This window comes from Trematomus bernacchii, unplaced genomic scaffold (genome assembly GCF_902827165.1).
Source record: "Trematomus bernacchii unplaced genomic scaffold, fTreBer1.1, whole genome shotgun sequence".
In the NCBI taxonomy this organism is placed as follows: Eukaryota; Metazoa; Chordata; class Actinopteri; order Perciformes; family Nototheniidae; genus Trematomus; species Trematomus bernacchii.
The window spans coordinates 17,885,728-17,913,630 of NW_022987714.1; the positions used below are offsets into that span (position 1 = coordinate 17,885,728).

The following is a 27,903-nucleotide window of genomic DNA, read 5'->3' on the forward strand; positions in this document are numbered from 1 at the left end:
AATCTTGAGACAAGATAAAGCTGTTTTGGACGATGACAGACCCTAACATTCTTCAGCACAAATGTAGAAGACTGGTTCCAGACCAGTAAGATCTGACTCAGGTATGAGTCATTTTAAGACTGCCAACAGTTAGCCAATGTTGACCAAAGATGGCTCTTTTCAGGTCTAGTAAACTGGTAAAACTTAAGTGTTTTTTCTTCAAATATTCTAGACACCACTAAGCATCCCAGCGAGTACAGGAAACAGAACCATGTGATTCTTGACATAGTTTTAATCAGCATACTGTATTCTCCATGGTTGAACACAGCATGCATGGTTCTTCGGTATGTCGTAACCCCAACCCTAACCCTTCAGGACTTTTTAAATAACTTTACAGCAGCGATATAAAGACAAAAATAGAATTGGCATTCTCTCGTAGTAACAAGTCCAATTTGTATTTTATAAATGAGGCACCAGACAATGTGCAAGCTGTTTCAACATGAACCACCATGTAATACACAAATGCAAATACATGTAAATAGTGCCGTTAAAAGAAGCAAACAAGAACGTGTCTCATTAACATTTGGGAACAATTAAGATACTTTAGAAAGGCTCACTGTGAACAAATTACAACAAGAAACAGCCATTAAATATGGAATTTGGATATTTAGCCCTCAGACGCTGAAAGCTGGAGCATGATAAACGTAATTATGCATTTATATGAGCTCAAATGCCTTTCTATACACACATTTACGACACCAAATTATTTTCATGAAACAGATAAGAAATGTCTACTGCTGTTCCCAACCAAAGGCACTTCATGCTGCTGGGCATGACACAAACAAACCACTTCTCACCACCTGCTACAGTACACTTAATCAACAGTTTTTGGTTTTTGATTTATAAATGACTTTAATTCTGACATACTATCATAAAACTGGAAGAAACAAGTCCTGGACTGATTAAAGGGAAATGTGTCTTCAACCACTTTCTCTCAAAATGAAAAACCATGCCATGGCTTATAGTTTGCTATGCGCTCATTGGACGTGACAATGTTTGCTGTTAGCTAGCTAGCTAGCTAGCTGGCAAAGCTATCTTTTATGGTAGAAAATCCTTACACACTGGTCAATTGACCCTAAAATTAACAGAGGCTACTCTTGGACACTAGTAAAGTCGTATATTCATTAAATACCTGAAAAAACTAAGTTTAACTTTTATTTAGGGAACTGTGTCTTCAACCACTTTCCTAAAATGAAGCACGGCTTCTAGTCAGGGCAATTCAAATATGTAAGACGTAAGAACATTTCAGGTTTAAACACATCTGTCAGCTCAAGTTAGCTGGTGCAAGAATACTGAACTAAGCTTATTAAACTAAGATAAATTAACTAAGTGAAACCTGATTATAAAAAAAAGCATAGGTTATTTTTAACAGTTTGGAATGTTTCTTCCCTTGAACATTATGAAGGACGTTGTATAGTTTTAAAGAGTCACAGTGCTTCCCAATTGATTGACCACAACCTATTTAAAATGTAAAGTTATAATCCTTAAGATTGTACAGAAATCTGAGCCAGTTTGGTCTGCATTTGTTTTAACAATAACCATTCAATATATTCAAATGATCTTATTATTTGTAGCTGCCAAAAGAGCCAGGACTGAAAGCTTAAGGATTGTATCTTTAACATGTTTTTCTTCAATCTTAATGAAGAGTCGCTTGTTGCACAAACAGGTACCTGAATGATTAAATTTCATTTATACTTTCTTATTAACATACATTTTAGATAGTGTTCCTGGAATTAAAATATAGTCTATATGCTACTATCAATAAACAATTTCCCAAAGTTCAGAAGCTATTCTTTTTTTGTGTTTTTTTTTTAAGAAAACATACAAAAAGTTAAAAATGTTATTTTCTTTGGGAACAAACCTCTTTTATGTGCAAGAATCTAGCTCACACAATTTGCAGTGGATATATGTACAAAACCAACTCTATAGTGTACTATATGATGCATAATGCAATAGTTATTTTCTTTTCTTGTTATTGATGATACACAGGGTCTGACCTTCAGTGTCCGTCAGTATCTTGGCAGATAACACACACTCTTTTGTCACAGGGAGGAGGGAATTTAATTTATTTTCCCAGGGTGGAATTTCCCAAAAGCACTTGACAGAAATAACACTTTCATTTCCATCTACAGAACAGCAAAATACAAATTTATTGGGAGAAAAAAGGGAAGAAACCAATTAGAAGGAGACGTCTCTCGGTGATATCAGATTCAGAATGTTTTTGGGGAAACCACCCAGTTAGATTCTGATGTGATTCATTGTGCTTTTTTAATAATCAATGTATTTTTTTTACAGCTAATTACCATCTGATATAGAGGTTGGAGTGAATATTGTTGTGTTGAAATGGAGGATCCTGAAGCAAACTGCTTTATAGCTGATTTTAATAATACAAAAAATACCCAATTATTATTGTGATGTTTTGCAGTAAAAATGAAGCCATTTCCTTTCTCACTATGTCGAGTAGTTTGGCTGAAAGACACTTTTGTAGAATTCTGTTTTTTGACATTTTACCTCCAATGTCACCATTAATCACCAAGCAAAAGGCCTTATGTGTGTGTGTTTGATAAGTGTGTGTGTGTGTGTGTTAGTCCTTGACGAGTCGATAGATGTGGTGCTGAGCTCCGTGCTCACTGTTAGACACCTCAAACACACACGCCATACACAGCAAGGTCTCCTGAGTGTCTCTGTTGCTCACAACCTGGACACACAGACAAACAGAGAGGGGAAAGAATATTAAAAGTTTGGTTTTAAAATATGCATTTATAGGTTGCATACAGTAAAACAGCAACAACAACATACAAATATCGCTCAATATACTCAATATACGCCATATAACGTTCATAGACAGACATATGCTGTGTCCCTATTTTAAAGACTTCCCTTAATACATTGCATGTCTTACAGTGGTGTGTTTATTAAATAGGCTATGATAAGACCCACATGTATAACTTTGATTTTTATAATGCTGGTCGCGCAACTTCCGTTGTTAAGCTAATATGTAATCGTTGAGTATCATGAACTAAGGATACAGTGTTCCACGCGTACACTTCTAACAACAATATCCAGTTGCTCAGAGTGCATTGCATTTTGCCATACTTTGCATTAGGATGCACTTCAAATAGCAAATTGAGACTGACAGAAGTCCTCACCAGCAGAATAGTAAAGTTCTCCAGCACGCTGTTCATCATGTATTTCTCAGGAAGGTGTTTGAGCTTGTGGATGAAGTTGATCATGTATTCACACATCGGAGAGCGGCTGATTCTGTAAATGAAGCGGCCATTTTCAAACCGTGCGTACTCCGTCTAAGAGAGAAAGAAAGAAATTAGTTAGTTAAGAAGAAGTCCACCATTTTGTTTAAGTACACAAATGAATAGGTTTACTAGTTATTAGCCAATCCTGTAAGAAAATCAATTATAATGTCTCATGTGGCTGTGGAATACTGTGTCACCTCACAAAGTAATACTAATGATGTCATAAAGGTTTATTTAATGTCATTAGGATTTATCATTACAAATTTGAACTGAAAGCCTGTGGTACAAAGTTGTTAAATATTTTTAATTTACCAGGGAGAAAGTATCAAGTTGCTATTCGGGATCTTATAACGTTTTTGGAGTGCGTCATGCCATGATTTATCACAACTCTGTGCACCTGTTTCCTGAAATATCTCAATACCAAAAGGCATGTTGTTTATGCATCTGTAAGTCTGAAACAATCTCATACAGTATTTCTAAATACTTTTCACCCCTCTGACCACAATCATTTGAATTCCTCCTCACCTCAACCTTCTCGACCACCTGCTTGCCGAAGGAGCAGACCTTGGTGGAGCAGGTGATGGTCATGTTCTCCGAGCTCTCGTATTGGCTGGTGACTCCATAGAACGCTGCCGGGTCGTCCTGCACATTAGAACTTAGGTCCGCCTGACAACAACACAGAAATAAATGTTAAAAAGTACACCATTAACGACAGTGTAACATTTCAACGTTTATTACCAAACAGTCTAATCAATCCACAGAAACATGAGAGCAAAGTAGAACCAAAGTGCCCTCTGCTGGTCTGTTCTAAAACCTGGGCCCACACTCATATTTCTCATGATATACATATATTGTCATTGTCAATTTAAAATCAGATATAATATGCATTTGCTTTTTTTTAAAAACTATTTTCACCTGAAATATTTGAGATCAGATATGCATATATGATTTAATTTGTCCAGGTTCTGAGGGAGCTGATGTGATTTCTGCTTCCACCCCAGACTGCTTTTAAAAGGGTTTGAACAAAACTCGATTCCTATCTTTGTCACAAATCAAATCACAATTTAGAGCTGCTTTTAATGTGTAATTAATCATTTATTTATGAATTTGAAAAGGTATCTGTAATGCGTGTTTGAGTACCTTTAATGCGTTTTTGAGTACCTTTGAGGGAACTTTAGGATTTTTGCCATTTAAATGCAAAAACAACTATATTAATGACTGTTTGTAAATGCCATTTTATAATGTGTTTCTGCTGCACTATTTCTTAATGCCGTTAATGTTTTTCGTTTTTGTAAAGCACTTTGAATTGCCTTGTGTTGAAAGGTGCTGTATAAATAAACTTGCCTTGCTTATAAAACACTACAGGAAAGGGAAAACCACAAAATACAAAATAAGGCCCCCAATGGAACCTTTGCAATTATTCACAAATAGGGAGATACTGGAAGATACAACAGGGTAGAAATGGTTCCTGTTTAACTATGTGTCATTTAAAATGTTTAATCATTGAGAACATGTTGCACCTGGATTACAGGCTGAGAGACATGGAGAAGGGTTTGTACCGTTTGTAATGAGTTCTATAAGGAGCAACATGTGTCTCAGGGCTGAGAATAAACACACACTCCATATGCTAAGTCCATCCATTCACTCATACTCACACACACCAACATATATGCTCAATAAAGCAGCTGCAGATTATCAGAAAACATGCTCCATTGTGGTAGATCAGAGAGCTTTTTAATTAAATTCAGAGAGAAGGCTCTCTACATGAAACACACACACACACACACACACACACACACACACACACACACACACACACACACACACACACACACACACACACACACACTCTTTGTTTGTTGTCATGCTACAAGCACGTCTCATCTCTTCTTCATTGTATAGTGAACCCACTTCACTGGCCTGCAGGCTTCTGTCCTCCCCTGCATGGTTTTACTGCTGACAACCTCACAGCGTCATTCACACTGTCCAGCGCTCTGATAATTAACCCTTTGTTAAACCCCGCCCCCAAAAGGGATCGTCCAATAATAGGTTAGCAACCGTAACTAGCCACAGCAAGCCTGTCGAGCTTTGGATTTCTGCACGGTATGCATGGGGCTTTAGCAAAAGGTGATATCCTTCAAAGACTCGGTGGTGTCGTGTTATCTAAGCAAAAACACACGTGTAAAGGTGAAAGGAATTTGTTCAAACCATGCATTTGTCTGCTGTAACGTGAGCTACAAAAAGTGGTGCTGGGATGAGTCCTTGACCCTGAAAATGAGTCAGCATTTGATTAGTTCTGAGCTTTTTTTTCAACCCTTTTTTTATTAGTTTTTGGTTTGATGCCTGAAATAAGATCTGTGGTTAATAGAAGCTAAATAGATTTTCACATTTTGTTATACAAGAAAGGGATATGTCAGTAAAAAGCTAAATAAATACTATTACGAAGCGTCTATGTGTCTTTAAAAAGGCGGTTGCTAACAAGTGATTGAAGGAGACTACAGTATTGTCCCCAGTTAGCCCAATATTACGGAAATCTGTTTTCATGTAACGTAGAAGAAAGGGTAATAATTTCCGTTACATAAATGTATTTCATAATTAAATAAAGTCTTGTAATATGAGTGTTTTCAGTTCTCTTCTTTTTTCAAACAAATATACATTTAAAAAAAGTCATTTTTGGTAGTAGTAGTAGGCCTAGCTAAAGTACACTTAAATTAAATCTAAATATCCATTACTCTCTCTATGACCATATTTATGTCCTGCGCAAAAAAAGAATAATATCGCAGTTTCAAAAGATCTGGTAATAATTGGCATTAATAAAAAACCCTTGTCTCCAGCAGGATGAGTCCTCTGAAAAATATATTTTTGTCTGATACCAGGAAGCAGTTATTTAAAAATAACTGAATTTTATTTGTAAATCTACCACTACTTTCACTGTATAATCCAAAAGATCGCAAACATGGACGAAATGTGAGACATACAAAATAGTTCCTTGAGGTAGGAAGTCTCAGACCTACCAGACAGGCAGATCAGAATAAATTCTCTATTTTCACGTCAACCGTGAAAAAAGTTTACTCTGAAGTTTATGAATTGACAAACATGGAAGGAATTCTGTTGCAGGGATCTTTTCTAAAGTCCTTGACTCTTAAGTGAGAGACAGACACGCACGCACGCACGCACGCACGCACGCACGCACGCACGCACGCACGCACGCACGCACGCACGCACACACATACACACACACACACACACACACACACACACACACAGGTGGAGACAGAGAGCAACCTGTGAGTCAGGAGGTGAGCAGGTGTTCAAACAAAGCGACTGTGCTTTCATCAACCCACCACCTCCATATCCCAGGTGGAAAGACAGAACAAACACACACACACGGCACCCACAAATACAAACTACACACACACACACACACACACACACACACACACACACACACACACACACACACACACACACACACACACACACACACACACACACACACACACACACACACACACACACACACACACACACACACACACACACACACACACACACACACACACTGACAAAGACATGGCACTGGGTGAAAAACTCAAGGTATAAGGTGGAGCCAATAACAAAATAAAAAAGTCTCTGCCAATGTCTCAATTATGTCAAATGAATATAAAATGGGTTTGAAATGAAAGAAAATTCTTGCATAAACAGGAAGTAGGTAAGTGTTTGTCTGCTCACCCAGAACTTGATCAGGTAGAAAGCGTTTTGCGGGCCCTTGGCGAACAGCTCTTTCAGGCCCCCTTTCTTCTCGGGGAACTTGTCGTAGATCTGTCTGATGTCCACACACTCCAGCATGGGGTCGCTGTAACTCGGGTTGTTCTGGCTGATGTTCACAAACAGGTGCTTGTTATACTGGGGGGAGGAAAACTTTGAATTAGCCAAGGATTGAGGCGGAAAATGGGTTGATAAAAAACAGCTGATCTCAATATGGGACAGAAAACCGCAAAAGAAAGACAGAAACAACACAGTATTTTGTGTAGAATGGGCTTCATTTGGATAAATGGGTCAACCAATTTTATTTGAACAAAAAACCCTTAATTCATGAGATTTGACAGTCTTAAACAGATATTTCCCATGCATAATGGGGAAGATACACCTCTAAATCCATATCATCTTAATTTTGGGATTAGACTCTAATTATGTATGCAGACACGCTATTCAAATTGCATTGTATACTGTGCGCCTCACGATATTACAGAAAAAAAAAAATATGTATATATATTTTTAAAAGATTATTGAGAAACTGATGTCCATTTTGTCATAGGAGAGATGATCTACTCCTGCTAGATTTGTTTGTGTGTGGGTGTCTGTTTTATTTCTGTTTTTTTAATAGGTTTTGTCTTAAATGTAGGACTGTGTTGTATCGTCTTATGATTGTTGAGAAAAAAAAAGTTAAACATAACAACCCAACAGGGAAAGAAACATGAGTCAACGGGAGACAGGTCGTGAGCTGTCCCCACATCTCACAAATGAAAGGTGTCCCATGGAGCTTTGACAATCACAAGCATACATGGCGAAACTGAAACAGATTCCTGCATACAAAAAGTAGTAATGCACCAAGATAGCAAGGAAGAAGACAGCTAATTTGCAAACATTGATGTAAGCAATGTAAATCAAAAATATGATATATAATATAATAATGTGAGAAACAGTGAATGTTTCCATAACTGTAGGTTTACAAGAAACCTCTACAAAGAAACTTAAACTAGGGAGCAAAATGTAGACTATAGATCCAGGTTTAAAGCACACCTATGTATTACTTTCATGATAGAAATACAATTTAAAATAGTTCCATTTTAAACAGCAAGAGGCCACTGTTCAAACTTGGATGACTAGACGTTTAAAGTCAAATAAAATCGTAATCGTTATGTTCTTACAAGCAACAAGTTACTTCTTTATACCACTGCCAAAGAGGCTGTTTGGCACAGTTTGTTTGTGAGTCAGCAGGAATAGTGAAAAACTATTGGCTGTTTTAATATTAAATGTTGAAGGGTCTAGCACATACCAAGGAAGGACCTATTCAATTTAGAAGCGGATCCTAAAAATGTTGTGAATACACAAGTTATGTTTCACTGACAATAATATTAGGAGATTCATGGGGACCAAGTGACTGTCACTGTATCCTAGCGCCGCCATATTTGTGTCAGTCGCAGCTTGTAATAACATCAGCAAAGACGGAGGAAGATCCAAGAAAAGTTCAATACAATCGGTAAATGTTCATTAAAATAATCACAGGATATTAGGGAGTTATCGCTGAACGAATGGTTGGACATTTGTGCTGCATTCATGTGGTGTAGGATTAATAACTGAATGGTCGTTCCTGACCAAGAAAATGCACGTAAACTCAATAAACAATAAATTCAGAAAACAGCAAGTTAACGCCTTAACACTCTAGTGTGGTTTTGAACTAGAATGTTATGTGTTTCGTCCATGTACGACATTATGATTTAAAGCTCTTAAACACTTAAGAAGAACAACTTCCCAACTCTGGAAATTGGGCCATCCGAGGACCATTTGAAGGCATCATTGGCCTTTGTGGAGGTCTGTGCTCTCTGTGCTCATCTTTGTCTTTGTGTATCATAAATGCTATGATACATTTTATTGCCAAATGCCTCTTTATTTACAATGTAAAATATCCATGAAACATGACCCCTATTGGCAACAGAGTCTATTTTTAAAGTCAACATAGAACCGTTTGAGGTTTGTAACTGTCCAAACAGTTGTAACAAGATGAATGCCAGCTGTCTGTGAGCCCAAGGTAGAATAATGACAGCGAGTCCACAGTGTGACAGGATGACGGATAGAGTGAGCAGACACAGAGATAGAGCTTTACAAAGGTTATTCATACTAGGATACACACAAAGGGCTTTAACGCGGTTCTCTGCTGTGGGGTTATCTGTCATCTCTGTTTATGGGACAATAGGGAGAGCTTATTGCAGACCGTGGGTGTGTGTGCATGTGTGTGTGTTGTACTCACTGCCTCCTGGTCCCTCTGTGTCTCCAGGAAAGATGAAAACTCTACCAGTCGTAGTTTGGTGGTGCCGATGGAGCGACCATGCCATGCTGGCTCTCTGTGTGTTTGGGCTGCAGCAGGAGGCTCGTAGCCTAGACAACACACACACACACACACACACACACACACACACACACACACACACACACACACACACACACACACACACACACACACACACACACACACACACACACACACACACACACACACACACACACACACACACACACACACACACACACACACACACACACACACACACAACACACAGTCTGGTTAAAAGCACTTCATCACCACCATCATGTATAATCATGCTATTTAACAGGGTTATTCAAGCATTATTATTTGGTCCAATCGTGTAAAATGTAAGCCTGACTGAGGTGAAGGACTGAAAGGCAGTTACCAAAAGTAGATGTAAAAGGTAAGGTGACCAGATTTTAAAAAGCCTCTCGCTTTTGACGGCTGCCATCATTTTGAGTAAAATGTACTCTGTGACCTCAATGAGTTGTTAAAAATGTTTGGGGAAATATCAGCAATTAAGGGGAGTCAAGTAAAATGTTGCTCTAATATGTAGATTTTGCTGAACCACAGTGTAGTTTGTCACATGGCTGGATTAGCCTTAGGGGGAAAAAGGGGCAGTTTGCGCAATATGAGCCAATCTAAACTCCCTGAAAAAGCCCTAAACTAAACAAAATCAAACTTAAAATGTAATTCTCCTCACTTTTGTTTGAGATTTTTTAACTGCTTCGATACTAAAGCTGTTTTTTTGTTTTTTTTTAAAACACTAACCCAAAAGCTAGGGGGATACAGTTTGTAGGGAGTGGTTAACTTGCTTTCAGACACAATCTGACCCTCTCTGGTGTTATACTGGCTGTAAAACTGTTCAGCCTTTGAATTTCTTTTATATAAGACATTTTTGTACTTCCCAGAGAGCACCGGCTATTAACTTAAAACTGTAAGCAGTTTGTCTATGAAAAACATTCATCATCACTGTTATTAGTTGAGGCTACAAAGGTATGCTAACAATATTCATTGCGTAGTGTAAAAGCTAGTTAGCCTAGCCTGTTATTTTCCCACTAGAATAGCTAGCTAGTTTAGCCTGCAAACATGTTCCCACTACAATTAGCTTACTATTTCAGACTAGTCTGCACACATCTTCTTGCTAGAATCAGCCAACTGATTTAGACTAGCCTGCTAAAGTTTTCTTCTAGAAATAGCTAACTTTTTCCTACTAGGTGTTAAATGTTTTTTTATCTTATATCAACACACACTGAGTCATCAGCAGCTCCTGCACAATGGTCCTCCTAAATAACAGAAGTAAGGGGGATATTCTCCCTAAAGGGTCAAGTTGTAGTCAATTCTAGCACTCCGTATATCACTAGGTAATTTATGGAGTCATGGTACGAAGTTCTTAATTATATATGGGAAAAAATCAATACCTATCCCAGTGCTTGTTGCCTGTGTTGCATTGTAGTGAAATTATAGGCATATAATCAAATGACAGCATATTAAAGTACCACCATTTCAAACTAAACCAACATTTCACAATAATGTCGGGGTGCTTTAACAAAAACAGAAACACATTTTTCTTCTTTAAACAATTGTAAAAGTAAAACCAAGGATATACAGTATATGTTTATTCCTTAGGAAAAAGGAATGTTAATTTTAAGTCACAATCTCTGTAACATACAGTACATTTTGACAACACCTATAACTATAATCAGCAATTGCAGGAAGGTTTCTGGATCTCAATTCCCCGAAAAGTAAGATTGACACCTTTTTTTCGTTTGACCTCTTTACAAGACAAAACCAAAAAGAGACAAAAACACCCTGTAGAGAGCCAGGGCCCTAAATGGAGGGACGCAGGACCACCTGTTTGCTTTACAGAAAGGATATAATTGCACAGTGGTTTCTCTCACCTGAGATTGTGGTGATCCCCGCTGTCTGCACAGAGTAGGCTTGCTGAGAGAATGGTTTAATACTGAGAGAGTCACAGACAGACATGAGAAAGAAGAAGAGACAGCATATAGGTCATTCACATTGTATCTAGATTATACAGCAAGGAATTCTGTAGCAGGAGCACAGAAGTCAAGAGTGTCTCTTGGTTCAGTAAAAGCTATACAAGCCCCATTTACTACCATTATCATCATCATCATCACCACCACATGGTTATTTAATGGCAGCTGGCAATGAAAGGAAAAGGGTTTGAACTTCTATCACAATGGTCCCCACTAGTCACTAGCCGTGTGAACATACACTAATGTAAGAAATATGAAAAGCAGTATGGATGCAAAGAGACAGCCTAGTGGTGTACATTGTATAATATGTATGAATGAGTAACTAAAGGAGGAGAATGATAAAGGAGATATTTTTCAGAAAAATACATCCATATCAAAGCTTAAAATGTATAACTACGTTAGATATGAGTGTACCAGTTGAGTTTGACTTACTCTTCAGTGGCGGCGCTAGATTGTCCTCCAGGAATCATCCCCTGCCACAGCTAAGAAAAACAACACACATGAATACACACGACCAAGGCAGCAAACCTGGACAATGTTTGTTTGTTTGTTGTTAGATTTGCACCGGGACTTCAAACAGAGCATATGTGGCTATGCACAAAAAAATGGCTTTACAGTTATTGATGTCCTTGTGTTTTCTGTATCTATTGAAGAGAATAAATACAGTGTGTGTGTGTTACCTGTGCATTGCTGGGGAAGCTGGCCCGTACGATCCCAGGCAGGAGCTTGCTGTGTATGGCGGTGGCTGAGACGATCTGAGCCGAAGACATGGAGGAGATGCTCTGCAGCGCCTTCTCCTTGGCATTCTGGTCCTGCGTGGTGATTGACATAATCCGCATCAATATTATCATCATTATCATCATCATGAACATAGTTTACATTCGGCCCCACACACTCCACACCCAACCACAACAACTTCTGTCAACCAGTGCAACAGTATGTCTCATTTATATATTTGTAATACCTTTTGGACAACAGTGGAATATCTTTGGTTTCGGAAATATGTGTTGGACAAAATCAGCAACTTTAAAATCTAAGCTATAGCCCTGGGAATTATTGCATATATAATATATATATATATATATATATATATATATATATTTCACATGTTTCTTTTTGTATTAATTTATGGTCCAATATTAAAGTGTTAAAGGGGCCCTATAATTATGCTCATTTTCAGGTTCATATTTGTATGTAGTGTCTCTTCTGTGACATGTCTCCATGCTTAAATGTTTAAAAAGGTCTTTATTTTTCTCATACTGCTGCAGCACCTCTTTTCACGCTCTGTCTGAAACCAGAGCCCAGTCTGCTCTGATTGGTTAGCTGGCCGGCTCTGTTGTGATATGGCGTTCCACTAAACTTGAAGAATCTCGTTTAATTTGGCATATTACTCTCAATGATTATAAAAAAGCACTGCGTAAAGCGAGAGCAGCTTACTACTCTTCATTAATAGATGAGAATAAGAATAATGCAAGATTTCTTTTCAGCACTGTAGCCAGGCTGACAGAGAGCCACAGCTCTATTGAGCCTTCTATTCCCATAGCACTCAGTAGTAATGATTTTATGTGCTTTTTTAATGATAAAATTGTTACTCTTAGAAACAAAATTAATGACCTCTTGCCTTTGACCAGTATAGTGTTATCAACAGCTCCCGGAACAACACACTCTCACTCCAGGAGCGACGCTTGGTCAGGGTCCCGTGGCGTGCAGTTGGGACGCGCCGAGGCTCCTTCAGCTTCATAAATGGGCGCAAAGAGCTTTCAACTGATTGCAATGTATTCCCATCGGCGGCGGTATTTGACGCTCATGGAAGCACCGCATCCGTTTATGTCGGCGGCTGTTTAAAGGCAATGTGAGCGTCCATTCCCATTGGATAACGGAGGATTTTACACCCGGAAGTAACTATTCTCCTTACTGTCGATTGATTTTACAGTGATATCTGCACTACTCATCAACTCAAAAACACCAGATTATCCTTGTTAATTACACAACATTGATTGGTTTAAATTGTGTGCAATGCTTTTGTATTTTTCCCCTTCGATTCGGAGAAACAAATATTTTTTCGGAGTTTAGGATGGCAGAAGACACTACACTACCCAGAATCCTCAGCTATCATTTAGGACTACACCATGTGCTTTGTTTGGCAAACCCTGTGATTAGTTCTCAAGCTCTGTGATTGGTTGACCTCCAACTGCATTCCATATGAAAAAAAACGTTTCGTAAAAGATCAAATCATACTTTATTCAGCAGTGCTTGCTTTACTCTTTGAAAGTCATCACATGAATGCATTGTAATGAATGGTTTGGCTGCATTAAACATTACACATCTGTCGTAGTTCTTTATTTATCTACAGAGATCGGGCCTCAGAATAGACCGGAAACTATTCTTTTACCGTTCTGTTTTAATTTCACAATAAAGTTAGTAGGAATATTTTGTTTTGATATTATTGTTTTTTATTAACTACTAGACCGCTGGGTCATGTTAAGACCATCTTTTCTGTGTTGCTGTGGGTTTTTTACATCGCTTTTGTGTTACAAATATCAAAACAATAACAAAATATATCCGTCGTAAACTAAACCAGAAACAGCAGTATATTTTATTTTGTTAACACTGTAAACTTGACAGCTTTTTAACCCAAACCACCTACTGGTTAAAGCACGTTATTACACATTTAGAGTAATTGCAATGCAGGTAGATTGTGTTGCTTTTTAATGACTGTTTAAAATGCCTTTTTCTTAATGTCTTTCATTTTTGTAAAGCACTTTTGAATGTGTTATATTTTATGAAAACATTTCAATATTAAGAGTATATACAAAATAGGAGGAAAGTAGAAGGTCAATGATAGAAATATAGAATAGAAAATATCAAGAAGATACTGTAAATGGTATCTAGAATAAAACAGTTTAGTGCCGGATGTACAAAGATATTAATAGGAGGATGTGCAAAACAGACAAACTAATTAGGCTTTATTTAAACATTAAATAATACTTTAGGTTAAGGTCTTCTTTTAAATACATGTAAGCAAAAAGCTTTGGGGGTATCTATATTAAGCCTGACAAAGTACTTAACGTTTAATATATTGCATGGTTTGTTTTGGGACTTGACAATCAACTTTTCTGCAATGTTAACTATGTTGAAGCACTTATTTTAACCGATATTATACATATTTATTATACTCTTATAAGATGTATGTAGATAGAATAAGAAATGTGCAGAATATGACAGTTTAATGGTGGAGGTACACACATATTGATAGATCTCTTGTTGAGGAACCTATGACCCAAGTTTGTCATCATTGCATAACTACACCGTAGTTGTGTATATGATATTTCAATAAACCTTTGAAAATCTTGAAATCTCGAAAGGGATGTGCAAAATAGCCATTATATATAGTTTTTGATGAACAATTAGAGAATAACGAGTAATGAATATGCTTTATAGGGATCTGCAGATACATTTTGTGTCTTCTCAAGCACCAACTATCAAATATCTCGACTGATTGTTTGCACTTGACAATCACCTTCACTGAATTTTACTCAGGTGTAACTAAAGTCTGATTTAAGGGTTATATTTCACATCATTAATCCAAATCTGTAAAGTAACTCAAATAAATGTAGTAAACATACCAGGTTAACCTTAAAGAAAGCCCTCAGGATTATAAAAGAACCCCATCACCCCAGCCACAAACTGTTCTGTCTGCTGCCGTCTGGCAGGCGGTACTGCAGCATCCGGACTAAAACCACCAGACTCAGGGACAGCTTCATCCCACAGGCCAGAAGACTATTAACCTGTTAAGCCCTGAGCCTGTTTTTCAGGTCTCAGGCTCGAAAATGACATTCCCAGAACAAATGACCATATCTTCCCTTCTAAAAGGGTTAAATTAATAATCTTTTTTCTCAAAGTAATGATAAACCTGTGAGTTGGATGTAGAAAAGGCAGAATCAATATAGATGTTTTTTATTTTAAAGAAAATTCAGATTTTACATAGTAAAAAACTGTAAATTATAGTGTCCGTCCAAAAATCTTTTTTTACTTATAGTGGAAGCTACCCTTGGATGATGGGTTAGTAGACTAAAAGCTTTAGGAATCCAAAGTACAACATATAATAAGTACCCTGTATCAAGATTGATGCAAAACAAGTGACATTTGACCTTTTTAGAGAGATTTAGCAAAAAGAAACCACTTCTGGGGTCATTTGGGTGGATTTTCCATATCTCTGGCCCCCTTTGCTCGATTTTGATGGTTGACACCTCTTTCTGACCGTTAGAGCCAATAGAATCGAAGGGGGAGTCCCCCACACACACTCATTGTGAAAAGAAAAGGTGGGGGCTTCGCACATGCAGTTTTGCATCAGAGCGAACCTATCTTTAGCTTTGACATCTGGAAACGGAAAAGCAGTTTCATTGCTTATGGATTATCAGAAATCATTTCAAAGACCACTTTGGAGAGACTACAGAGCCAAGGTAAAAATGTTAGCATTTTTAGCAACCTAGCGTCACCTGTTTTTGATGTCCGTTTTTCAAAGTGCTGTTTGACGCGGTGTAAACTTTGCGCACTGCCACTCCAACATCCAATCACAGAGCTTGAGAACTAATCACGGGGTTTGTCAAACAAAGCACATGGTGTAGTCCCAAACGATAGCTGAGGATTCTGGGTAGTGTAGTGTCTTCTGCCATCCTAAACTCCGAAAAAATATTTGTTTCTCCGAATCGAAGGGGAAAAATACAAAAGCATTGCACACAATTTAAACCAATCAATGTTGTGTAATTAACAAGGATAATCTGGTGTTTTTGAGTTGATGAGTAGTGCAGATATCACTGTAAAATCAATCGACAGTAAGGAGAATAGTTACTTCCGGGTGTAAAATCCTCCGTTATCCAATGGGAATGGACGCTCACATTGCCTTTAAACAGCCGCCGACATAAACGGATGCGGTGCTTCCATGAGCGTCAAATACCGCCGCCGATGGGAATACATTGCAATCAGTTGAAAGCTATTTGCGTCCGTTTATGAAGCTGAAGGAGCCTCGGCGCGTCCCAACTGCACGCCACGGGACCCTGACCAAGCGTCGCTCCTGGACGTTTAGGGAGTGAGAGTGTGTTGCCCGGAAACGTAAGTTCTAATATTACACTAGATAGTAAATTAGAATGCTTTTCACCCATAAACCTTGAACAATTGAATTCAATGATTCTTTCTTCTAAACCATCAACGTGTATCTTAGACCCGATTCCAACTAAACTGTTAAAGGAAGTTTTTCCATTAATTAACACTTCGTTATTAAAGGTGGGGTAGGTAATTTTGGAGAAACCAACTCGAGTGCGCTAAAATTTGAAAATACACAGTCGGAAAAAATCTGCCACTTCCTTACAGAGCCCCTCCTCCAACACACACGAACGCGCACATGACCAATGAGGGCACGAGATAAGTATGTGCACAGATGGAAGGCTGACAGGCAGATAGGCCATCCAGTTATTTTAGCCGGCCCGGCTAAAATGATTGGTCGTGCTTTTTACAGTACTACGGCTTCCACAGATGACATTTTTTTATGGATTTTTTGTCAAAGCACTTAAGATATTCATTGCTATCGGGATGTTAAGAGCATTCCATGGAATATAACAAAAAGTGTATCTCGAGCCGGTTTCTCAAACTTACCTACCCCACCTTTAAATATTATGAATATGTCTTTATTATCAGGCTATGTTCCACAATCATTCAAAGTAGCAGTGATAAAACCGCTTCTTAAAAAGCACAACCTCGATCCAGAGGTTTTAGCCAACTATAGACTTATTTCTAATCTTCCGTTCCTCTCAAAAATGATTGAGAAAGCAGTCGCAAAATATTACATTATGCATTTAGCTGACGCTTTTATCCAAAGCGACTTACAATAAGTGCATTCGACCAAGAAGATACAAACTTGAAGAAACACCTCCTGCCCTGCCGTGGTGCCCTTGAGCAAGGCACCGGACATCCCCCTTCCCCCCCTCACTCCCATTGCTCCCCGGGCGCTGTACAATAGCTGCCCACTGCTCCTAGTACTAGACTCCTGGTACTAGGATGGGTTAAAAGCAGAGAACAAATTTCACTGTGTGTGTGCTGTGTGCTCTGCATGTGTGACCATTAAAGAGGGTTTCATCCCTCCCAATTCTAATTCTAAAACAGAATCATATAAGTACATCAGGTTTCATAGAGCCAAAACATTTCAAGTGCTACTCAACTGGCTTTAGATAAGCCAGTCCTTTATTAGTATATAAGTGCTTTGTTATTAATTATATTGCTCGAAGTGGAGTCGAAAGAGATGAGTTTTCAGTCTGCGCCAGAAGATGTGTAGGCTTTCTGCTGTCCTGATGTCAATGGGGAGCTCATTCCACCATTTTGGAGCCAGGATAGCAAACCGACGTGTTTTTGCTGATGGGAACTTGGGTCCCCCTCGCAGTGCGGGTGCAGCGAGCCGTTTGGCTGATGCAGAGCGGAGTGCACGTGCTGGGGTGTATGGTTTAACCATGTCCTGGATGTAGGAAGGGCCAGATCCATTCACAGCATGGTACGCAAGTACCAATGTCTTGAAGTGGATTCTAGCAGTTACTGGAAGCCAGTGAAGGGAGCAGAGGAGCGGTGTGGTGTGGGAACATTTTGGAAGGTTGAAGACCAGACGAGCCGCTGCATTCTGGATGAGCTGCAGAGGTCGGATGGCACATGCAGGTAGACCAGCCAAGAGGGAGTTGCAGTAGTCAAGGCGTGAGATGACGAGAGCCTGGACCAGAAGTTGCGCCGCTTTCTGGGTCAGGAGGGGACGTATCCTCCTGATGTTGTAAAGAGTGTACCTGCAGAAGCGGGTTGTAGCAGCGATGTTGTGTGATCACAGTTGTGCGATTACTTAAAAAACAATGATTTATTTGAAGATTTTCAGTCTGGCTTTAGAACATTTCATAGCACAGAGACAGCTCTTGTTAAAGTCACAAATGACCTTCTAATAGCCTCAGACAAAGGACTTGTCTCTATTCTTGTCTTGCTCGATCTGAGTGCTGCATTTGATACTATCGACCATGATATTGCAAAGACTAGAGCACTTAGTTGGCATAAAGGGAACTGCATTAGGCTGGTTTAGGTCCTATCTATCTGAACGCTCTCAGTTTGTGTGTGTCAACGATGAATCTTCCATTCAAACCAAAGTGAGCCATGGAGTGCCACAGGGCTCAGTGCTTGGACCTATTTTGTTCACATTATATATGCTTCCAAATTTCCATTGTTATGCGGATGATACTCAACTATATTTATCAATCAAGCCTGATGAATCCAATCACCTAAATAAAATTCAAGACTGCCTCAAGGACTTAAAAACGTGGATGACCTTACATTTCTTTATGTTAAACACGGCCAAAACTGAAGTTATTGTACTCGGCCCAAATAATCTACGAAACAAACTATCTAAAGATATATTAACTATGGATGGCATTCATTTGGCCTCCAGTGAGACTGTAGAGAATCTTGGTGTTATATTTGATCAGGATTTATCCTTTAACGCCCACATAAAATCAATCTCAAGGACCGCCTTCTTTCATCTACGTAACATTGCAAAAATCAGGCATATCTTGCCTCAAAACAATGTAGAGAAACTAGTCCATGCATTTGTTACTTCAAGGCTGGATTATTGTAACTCTTATCAGGGTGTACCAAGAAGTCAGTTAAGTTGCTTCAGCTGATTCAAAATGCTGCAGCACGTGTACTAACCAGAGTTAGGAAAAGGGACCACATTACTCCTGTTCTGGCTGCCTTACACTGGCTCCCTATAGAACACAGGACAGAATTTAAAATTCTTCTTCTCGCCTACAAAGCCCTTAATGGGCAAGCGCCATCTTACCTTAAAGAACTCATTATACCCTACTGTCCTACTAGGGCATTGCGTTCCAAGAATGCAGGGTTGTTGGTTGTTCCTAGAGTCTCTAATGCCGCATTTCCACTACACGGTCGGCCTCGGCCACACTCGGTACGGCTCGGTACGGCTTGGCCGCGTTGGGCCTTAACAGGGCCGACTCACTTCATGCTGCGCTTCCATTACAGTTTAGGAACTGGGGTAGTTACTATAGTAACGCAGTGTAGGCGGAGCCGTGACGTCATCTTCAATGAGAAATCCAGAAACACAACACAGCCGTTAGCTGTTAGCACTCAGAGCTCACAGCTCCTTATATATGTTCAGAAACTCGACAAAAGTTAAACAAGTACACACCACAGACTGCCTGTGTCATGGTGAATACAGTCGCTGCTTTATTTATGTCTGTATAGGCCGTTGTTGTGAGTGTGGACGGTCGGGGCATATACTGCGTTAGCTTAGCCAATCTCCATCTAGAAAAACACGAATTTTAAAAGGTTTTTCGCCTGCCGTCTGTCTGCAGACTTGACAAAGCATTAATTCATGGTTTTTACTAACCGGTATCAGTATGTTGTTACTTCGGCATCATTTTGAAACGTGTATTACAATTAAATCACGGTCAAATATGTCCATCTTGTTGTAGTTCTAGCCCTCTTGCCAGCGCTCCTCTCTCTAGTTTAGCATACTCAGCCCGACTCAGCCCTGTTTGTTGGCCCCGATAGAACCACAATTTTCTAGGGCCAGAAAAGAGGTGAAAAAGTGGCCCCGCGCCGTGCCGCGCCGCAACTAGGCCTAGTGGAAGCACAACCAAAAAAGGGGACGGCACGACACGGCACGCTTAAAGCGAGCTCCGCGCTGCAGTGGAACTGCGCCATAAAAGTACAATGGGAGCCAGAGCCTTTTCTTATCAAGCTCCACTTTTGTGGAATCAGCTTCCAGTTTGTGTTCGGGCGGCCGACACCCTATCCGTTTTTAAGAGTGCGCTTAAGACCTTCTTTTTTGATAAAGCGTATAGTTAGGGCTGATTAGATTCAGCCCCTAGTTTTGCTGCTATAGGCTTAGACTGTCGGGGGGGACCTTACTTCTTCCTTCTCTCTGTCTGTACCTGTGTACTCTCATGTTCCGAATAACCCAATTTCCCCCAAATGTCTTTTTGGTGTCTATCTACGCCGGGATCCTGAGTCGTGGCTGATCCTGAGTCCTGGATCCTGAGTCCTGCATCCTGAGTCCTGGATTTCGAGTCGTGGCTGAACCTGTCTCTGCGGTCCTGCCTGACTCTCATCATACTACTTCCCTGATGGCTCCCACAGGATTGTTGACATCCTCGTGGATTCATCTTCTTATTATAGACACATGCATTCCAAACATTTGGTCTACCTATGTTGTAAATGTATTATCTTTTCAATTTACACACGGCATCTATTGCACGTCTGTCCGTCCTGGGAGAGGGATCCCTCCTCTGTTGCTCTCCCAGAGGTTTCTCCCATTTTTCCCCATTAAAACTGTGGGGTTTCTTTGGAAATGTTTCCTTGTACAATGAGAGGGTCCAAGGACAGAGGGTGTCGTATTGTCATACTGATATTCTGTGAAGTCCACTGAGACAAATGTAACATTTGTAATATTGGGCTATATAAATAAACATTGATTGATTGATTGATTGATTGATTGATTGATTGATTGATTGATTGGTCAAACGCTTAGAGCTGTCCCGCCCCTTAGCTAACAAGTACAATGTGTTGGAGTGCTACCCAATTTAGGATTTTAGCCTTCACTGACCATTGAATTGCACAAAAACCTATATAACACATTACAGTAAAGGGGAAACCCCAAAAAGCTAAATGGGGCCTCTTCAATGTAATTCAAACACAATAAGGTTGTAATCCCTATTTTATCTTTTGTCCTGCATTACAACTGTGTTATAACCTTCATCACCGTCATCATGAACACACTTACAAGTGAATCGTAAATTATTACATTTAAAAGCTAGAGAAACAAAGGCCTGGGGGGTAAAATAATGATTGTCATATTCCTCCTAGTTGACATTATCTGAATGGTTGGTATCAGATTGGCGCCTCCTGCATCTTTTGATTATGCAAATTGTCTAACTGAAATGTGAGTAAACTGGCTGCCAAAAATGGAGCGGTACCATAGCACAACACTGGGAAAAGTAGCATGGGCACCTAGAGATTTGTCACTTTGGACATTTAAATGGAACTCAAGATCTAAAAACTGCTTTTCAGACAATAAACAACTGCTAAAAAAAGAGGAAATCTCAATAAATACTATTACTATTTACAAGGTCCTATAACCTGTTTGTCATTATGTATAATTTAAGCCTTTCAGACACCAAGAGGCTCTACTGGAAGTGGCTCACACAGGGTTAAAGAGTTTGACCTTGTTTTGCTTTTCTAACAACCGCAAAATCCAACACTAATAAGTGTCCAACCATGTGTATCCATGTCTAAAGCCCATGTTTTGCTTTAAACAGTCTCCCAGTGATGAAGCAGGGGATTGATGTCGTATACCTTCCTCTATGCGTGTGTGTTTGGGTGTGGTGGTCTGGCTTGTGGCCAGGGAAGGAAGTCATAGCAACAACAGTGTAGAGCGGTGAGAAAAAGAAGAATGGGGGGGGGGCTGCTGCCTTAGGGCAAAAAGCTCCACACCGAACATTTACACTAAGTCCTCATGTGTGTGATCCACCAGCGCGCAACAAAATGCTATCATTGTGCCACCGGAACGCACCGAAATGACGACCCAGGACTTTATATTCTGCAGAAAAATAATATGTTTAGGTTGCATAAAAAATGAAAAATAATTGTTGATGTCGATGTATACTTGATGTCGTTGTACACTTGCCTATCGTTCAGGAAGCGTTGCAGCTGTTCCCAGCGTATAAAGAACTTTTACATTTGCAGCAGAGCAGAACAATCTCCACAAAGAGATGAAGATTTAACACCCAGAAGTGACTGTAATATCGATACAAATGAAAATAATTACATTATTTGCTGAAAAAGTTTGAATATATATCTCCATGGCAATATTTTTTGTCTAAAATTGTATGTTTTCTTCAATAGGTTCACATAGTTTAGGTTTACAACAGCGGTTGAACTGCACACTTTGGTAAGTTGCTACAATAGGCCCTGGTTACCGGCCTAGTGACCGGACATCTCCTTCACCAAAGCAAAGGAATATGAAGTAAAAACATTTGATGTGTGTACTGTGTTGTTATAATGAAGCACCCTGCTGTCATTTTTAGCAGATTTATGAAACTAAGGCTAAGCATTGCCTGAACAGCACTGCGCTCTGAACGCTGGCTCTGCACATCTTAGAGTGGAGGAGCTTTTTGTAGTAAAAAGCAGCTGTGGGCAGCAGATACTGTAAGAATCACCCACCCTCATTAATAGATCACTGCAGACCTGTTAACAGACTTTCCTATTCTGGCTGGAGACCCTGCAAAACGAGCCGCAAATGTGCGTGTGTATGCATAGGTGCACTCCGGTACATACAGCACACCACCCACTGTGGTAATGTATGATTTAAATAAAAACTAGGTCACATGCATTAATGATGTTTTTCTTTATAAAACATTTTTTATCAATTATTTACAAGCTTAATAATGAACAAAGATAATATTGAACATTTGTCCACTAAATTGAAATCGTCCAGGTCAGGTTGACTGGCACGTAACACTGGTGTCCTCTTTGCAACATCTGAACTCTTTGCAACATGGAGCTCTTTGCAACATGGAGCTCTTTGCAACATGGAGCTCTTTGCAACATGGAGCTCTGAGCAGAAAACAGCTGAATGAAATGGAATTAGAGGCGCCGCAATAGCTGAAGAATCACTAATTGGCAGCTTCACTCAAGTTAATTGGCACTGAGAGAAATCTCTCTTGCTAGGGGAGGTAATAACATTATAGGAGGTACTGAGATGGGAATCATGCTGGATTTTCATATTAAATACAGCAACCATATGGGTTTGATAACATCTTTGACCTGGACTCGTTTCTTTTAAACCACCAACCCATGTGTTTTGGCTTTAATGGGAAATCTAACAGCGGGGAAGGCTCTTCCATCAGGTTCAAACCATCATACAGCATCTTTCATTATACAGTACACTGTATAGTGCATTCCATTTCTATCAATCTCGTAAGTTATATACCAAAATAATTGATTGGTGTTAGTCTATATTCTCCCTATTGCCAAAAAAGACCAAAAGCAAAAATGTGTTAGCAATTCTCTCAGTTTTTCTCTCAGCTCTCAACCAAAACGTTTGTATTTTGAGACGTGGATGAATACACTTTGATGCTCTATTTAGTATTTGGGGCAGTATTTGTGTGAATCAGTCAAAATAAACTACAATGTGTGGCTCATTTATATATTTCTAATCATTTTTGGATTAAATTGGAGCTCTAAGACCGAGAAATACGACATTTCAGACTGTGATATATTCACAATACCTGTTGCTAGGATCAATTAATCGTTGGTTTTGGTCGTGTCATTGGATTGGCTGACAACATGAAATGTCATCTTTTAACAAAAATGCCAAATGTTTCCTGACGATGCCTCTTTAATGGTAAGAATTACATTTCTCTCCATTTTATATCGTCAAAAATGGAATTTGGACAATGTGTTGGACAAAACTAGCGATTTTAAATCCAAGCCCTTGCTCTGGGAAATGATTATATAAAAAAATCCACTGATGATTGGTAGTGGAAATATTAATTAGCAGCAAGTATAATGATATATCTATAATTAAAAAATATGTGATTAGCATTGAGTGCCTAGAAGCATATCCCTCACATCAGCCAACATACTTCAAACCCATTTAACAATGTGATCCCTATTTGATCAAATGTTGTATTTTGAATACAACAACAAGCTAGCTCATACATTTGTTATATACTGTAAATAAACAGTAGTGTATAAAGACACATTTTTATTCTGCTAGATTGCACTTTTTAGCTGCCAATTCAAATGTTCTATACCATAACGTATTTATGTAAACACTTCAGTAAGTTAGAATTATATTGATTTTAATAACCCATTTTAATTCAGCATCTCTTGTTTATTTTGTGACCGCAAACATCAATTCAGCTCTCATTTTGATTCCATTTGGAGTTCTTACCGCTTTTCTACGGAAAACAAGCGCTTCTTTGTTGCTTTACACAAAGTTAATTACAACCATCAGCGAGCAAGAAAAATAAAGAAGGGAGAGAGGGAAGAGGAGACACAAGGGGTGAGGGATTAATAGACTGAAAGGAAGGAGGAGGAAGGGGGAGGGAAGAGGAGAGGAACAGATGAATGAATGTATGGATATAGGAGAATGACAGGAAGAAGAGGAGGAGGAGACAACATTAAGGGCCTAATGAGATACCTAGGATACCAGAGTCACTGTGAGAGCAAGCATCCAGCCACAGCAAATATGTTAACAAGCAGGGGACACACACTGAATCCAGATTCATAATGAGTCCTATTTGCTCTATACGCTCCAGGAAAGCTTACATGTTTTAATTTCTCTGTAATTCTATAATTTAAACACTAATGCAGCGTTTTTGAACTGCATTTCCCAGCAACCACTTGTTCAAAACTGGTCAAACTTCGGTTTCTGATACAGCAGTTTCATTTCTGTAGGTGCTGCTTGGTAATCCGTAATGGTCATTAGTGCTATTACTCACTAATCAGGTACATATATTAAAGGGTGAAACAAATACACATCACTTCCTGTGCACCAGAGGATTCTTCACAACCAAACTGAGTGTAGACGTGATGCATTTCTTCCCCACTTACCTTTAGTTTGGATTGAAACTCCCTGGATTTTCTTCTGGCTAAAACCTGGATGTGACTGGATACCTGAAGAGGAGAGGAGAGGACAGAGGACAGAGGAGAGGAGAGGAGAGGAGAGGAGAGGAGAGGAGAGGAGAGGAGAGGAGAGGAGAGGAAAGGAGAGGAGAGGAGAGGAGAGGAAAGGAAAGGAAAGGAAAGGAAAGGAGAGGAGAGGAGAGGTTAAAAGGAAAGGGGGGTTGGAGGGTAGAAAAGAGAGGAGGAAGGACCAAACAGTGAGTTGCCATGGTTATGAAAGGACTATTGCCACACTAGAAAGGTACATACACACATGCACACACACACACACACACACACACACACACACACACACACACACACACACACACACACACACACACACACACACACACACACACACACACACACACACACACACACACACACACACACACACACACACACACACACACACACACACACACACCCTACTCCCCTGACAACAGTGAATAGACCAATCTATGCACATCTTTTGAGAGCAAAAAGACACCTGGGAACACAACACTAAGATATTACACTACATGCAGATGTTCCCCTTTATGGTCGGTCAAGAAACTGTAAACAAATGTTTATCAGAGTCTAAAATGTACTCTTTTAATGAAATATACTATTGAAAAGCACAGAGGCCCTCCAAATGACATCTGTTGTTATAGTTACACATGACCATAGGAATGAACTAGTCCAAAGAAAGAAAGAAAAACATAATGTCAACATATACATGGTGGCTGTTGGCTAAGGCTCCAACACCAGATCCACTCAGTGAAAGTGCCTCTTCTTAGACTTCTTATGTAATAATATGTAATTTGCTGTGCTTATATTGCTGCTTACGTTGCATTACTATATCTATAAAATGAAACATTCACACGCATTACTGTTGATATGTATATATTAACTGTTTATTTTCTATTTTATTTTACATTTAACTGCATGTAAACAGGGCATTGCACATGAAAACAACATTGTCCAAATTGGGATCTATGTAGTAAATCTAATCCAATGTCATGGTTGACAATGATATATTTTGTTCACTGTTTTTACCATGCTTATAAAACTCAATGGGAACTGTAGTTTTTTTGTACACTAAGTCATCATTGTTCAAGTCGTCATGTTTCTTAAAATCAGAAACACTTTTGGTTTGTAATGAAATGTAAGAATATCTTAGAATGTAGAAGTATGTAGTAAATTGTAGAAAGTGAGACAATTCCTTTGCCTAACTATCCGGTCTCAGTTTGTGTCTCTGTCCATGTTTACTCTCCATGCCTTTATAAATATGTAAAATAAAAGCAGGTTCTGTAAATTAATTATTTAAAATATTTGAAAGAATAATTGGCAATGAAATGCTATTATTGTTTATATTATTCAAGTCTTATTACAAGTAAAGATGGATTATGGAGGGACATTTAACCCTTAGATGCATAAGTGGGTATTTTTTGACCCGGTGAGGTGGTTTGTCTTTGTAATTACATTTTTTTATCATTTCATATTCCAGCTATTCCTCAAAAAACATGTTTTGGATATCATGCCATTCAAATGTTAAATTTACATTTTAAGAAATTGTAGTTTTTGTATTACTACCCCAAGCTTCCATAAGTGGGTCAAAAATGACCCGCATGCATTTTCTATGGAATTTTTTTTTTTTTTCAAAATGTAAAAGAAATGTCTAAAATTATAAATAGTGAAATATTAAATATAAAATATTTCTAGTGTGAACCAAAATATAATGCTAAATATTATACAAGTGATTTTTCTTAACCAAAATGACAAAAATGGCATAAAAACACATATTATTCTAATACGGGTCCTTTTTGACCCACTTAGGGAAGAGTGTAGGGTCCAGTCACTCGTGCATCTAAGGGTTAACAACAATATCCATCAAAATGACAAAAAATTAGAAGTCTAATGCTACCACTGAATGTTGAAAATCTTCTTATTTGCAAGAGTTATTTTTCACAAAAGAATGATTTGTCTTTTGAAAGAATGTGTTATTAAAGACAGTTTCATAAATGTGTTTGAGTGAATTAGCTAGAGTGTAAGGGCTGAATGAAAGAAAGAAATACATTTGATCTTATTATATTAATTTGTTTATCTGGCGCAAAAGGGGAATAAATAAATGACGAAAATAAAGGGTAAAATATCGTCAACTCCTCAATAGAAAGACACTGTTTCACTTTTTATCCATGCCTGTTTTATTTTGGCAATTCAGCACCATGTCACTGGTTATAATGTGATACACTGATACATACAGTAGACAGCATGAATTTAGTGTTGACTCCCATCTTTACCTGTTTCCTCGTCCGCGTCTTGCCCGTTCGGAGCTTGATGTATCTGGCTATCAGCTCATTTCGACCTGGAGGGAAAGAACATACTGGTGAAACATTGACAAAAAAACAAACACACACACACACACACATTTAACCCTGTTTGAACTTTCTTTCACACAAACAACCACAAGCAGATATCATATGACCCTGAAAGACAACTTTGTGCCTGATTTAGCAATGTTGACCCGGCGACCCCTTGACGTGCAGTTTCCCATAGTAGCTCTATAATCACCGACACCCCTGTTGAGCTCTCCACACACACACACACACACACACACACACACACACACACACACACACACACACACACACACACACACACACACACACACACACACACACACACACACACACACACACACACACACACACACACACACACACACACACACACACACACACACACACACAAAATCCCACACGCCAAAGCCCTGAATACACATGACCCAACAATACAGGTATTCATGCAGACCGGCCGTCCCCTGATTAAAGGA

At 39.0% G+C, this 27,903-nt stretch overlaps 1 protein-coding gene across 1 annotated transcript in view; it reads right to left on the reverse strand.

Moving 5' to 3' along the window:
* Positions 1-1,917: 1,917 nt before the first annotated feature.
* The window catches only part of tead1a (TEA domain family member 1a), a 45,664-nt gene continuing 19,678 nt past the window's right edge, over positions 1,918-27,903 (reverse strand). Inside the window, exons 3-12 of the mRNA XM_034141119.1 lie at positions 27,371-27,435; positions 25,035-25,097; positions 12,059-12,190; positions 11,811-11,860; positions 11,280-11,341; positions 9,322-9,449; positions 7,023-7,196; positions 3,816-3,956; positions 3,189-3,341; positions 1,918-2,737 (exon numbers count right to left, since the gene is read on the reverse strand). Of these exons, the coding sequence (XP_033997010.1) occupies positions 2,624-2,737; positions 3,189-3,341; positions 3,816-3,956; positions 7,023-7,196; positions 9,322-9,449; positions 11,280-11,341; positions 11,811-11,860; positions 12,059-12,190; positions 25,035-25,097; positions 27,371-27,435 (1,082 nt within the window). The 3' untranslated portion in view covers positions 1,918-2,623. The remainder of the gene's footprint in view (positions 2,738-3,188; positions 3,342-3,815; positions 3,957-7,022; positions 7,197-9,321; positions 9,450-11,279; positions 11,342-11,810; positions 11,861-12,058; positions 12,191-25,034; positions 25,098-27,370; positions 27,436-27,903) is intronic.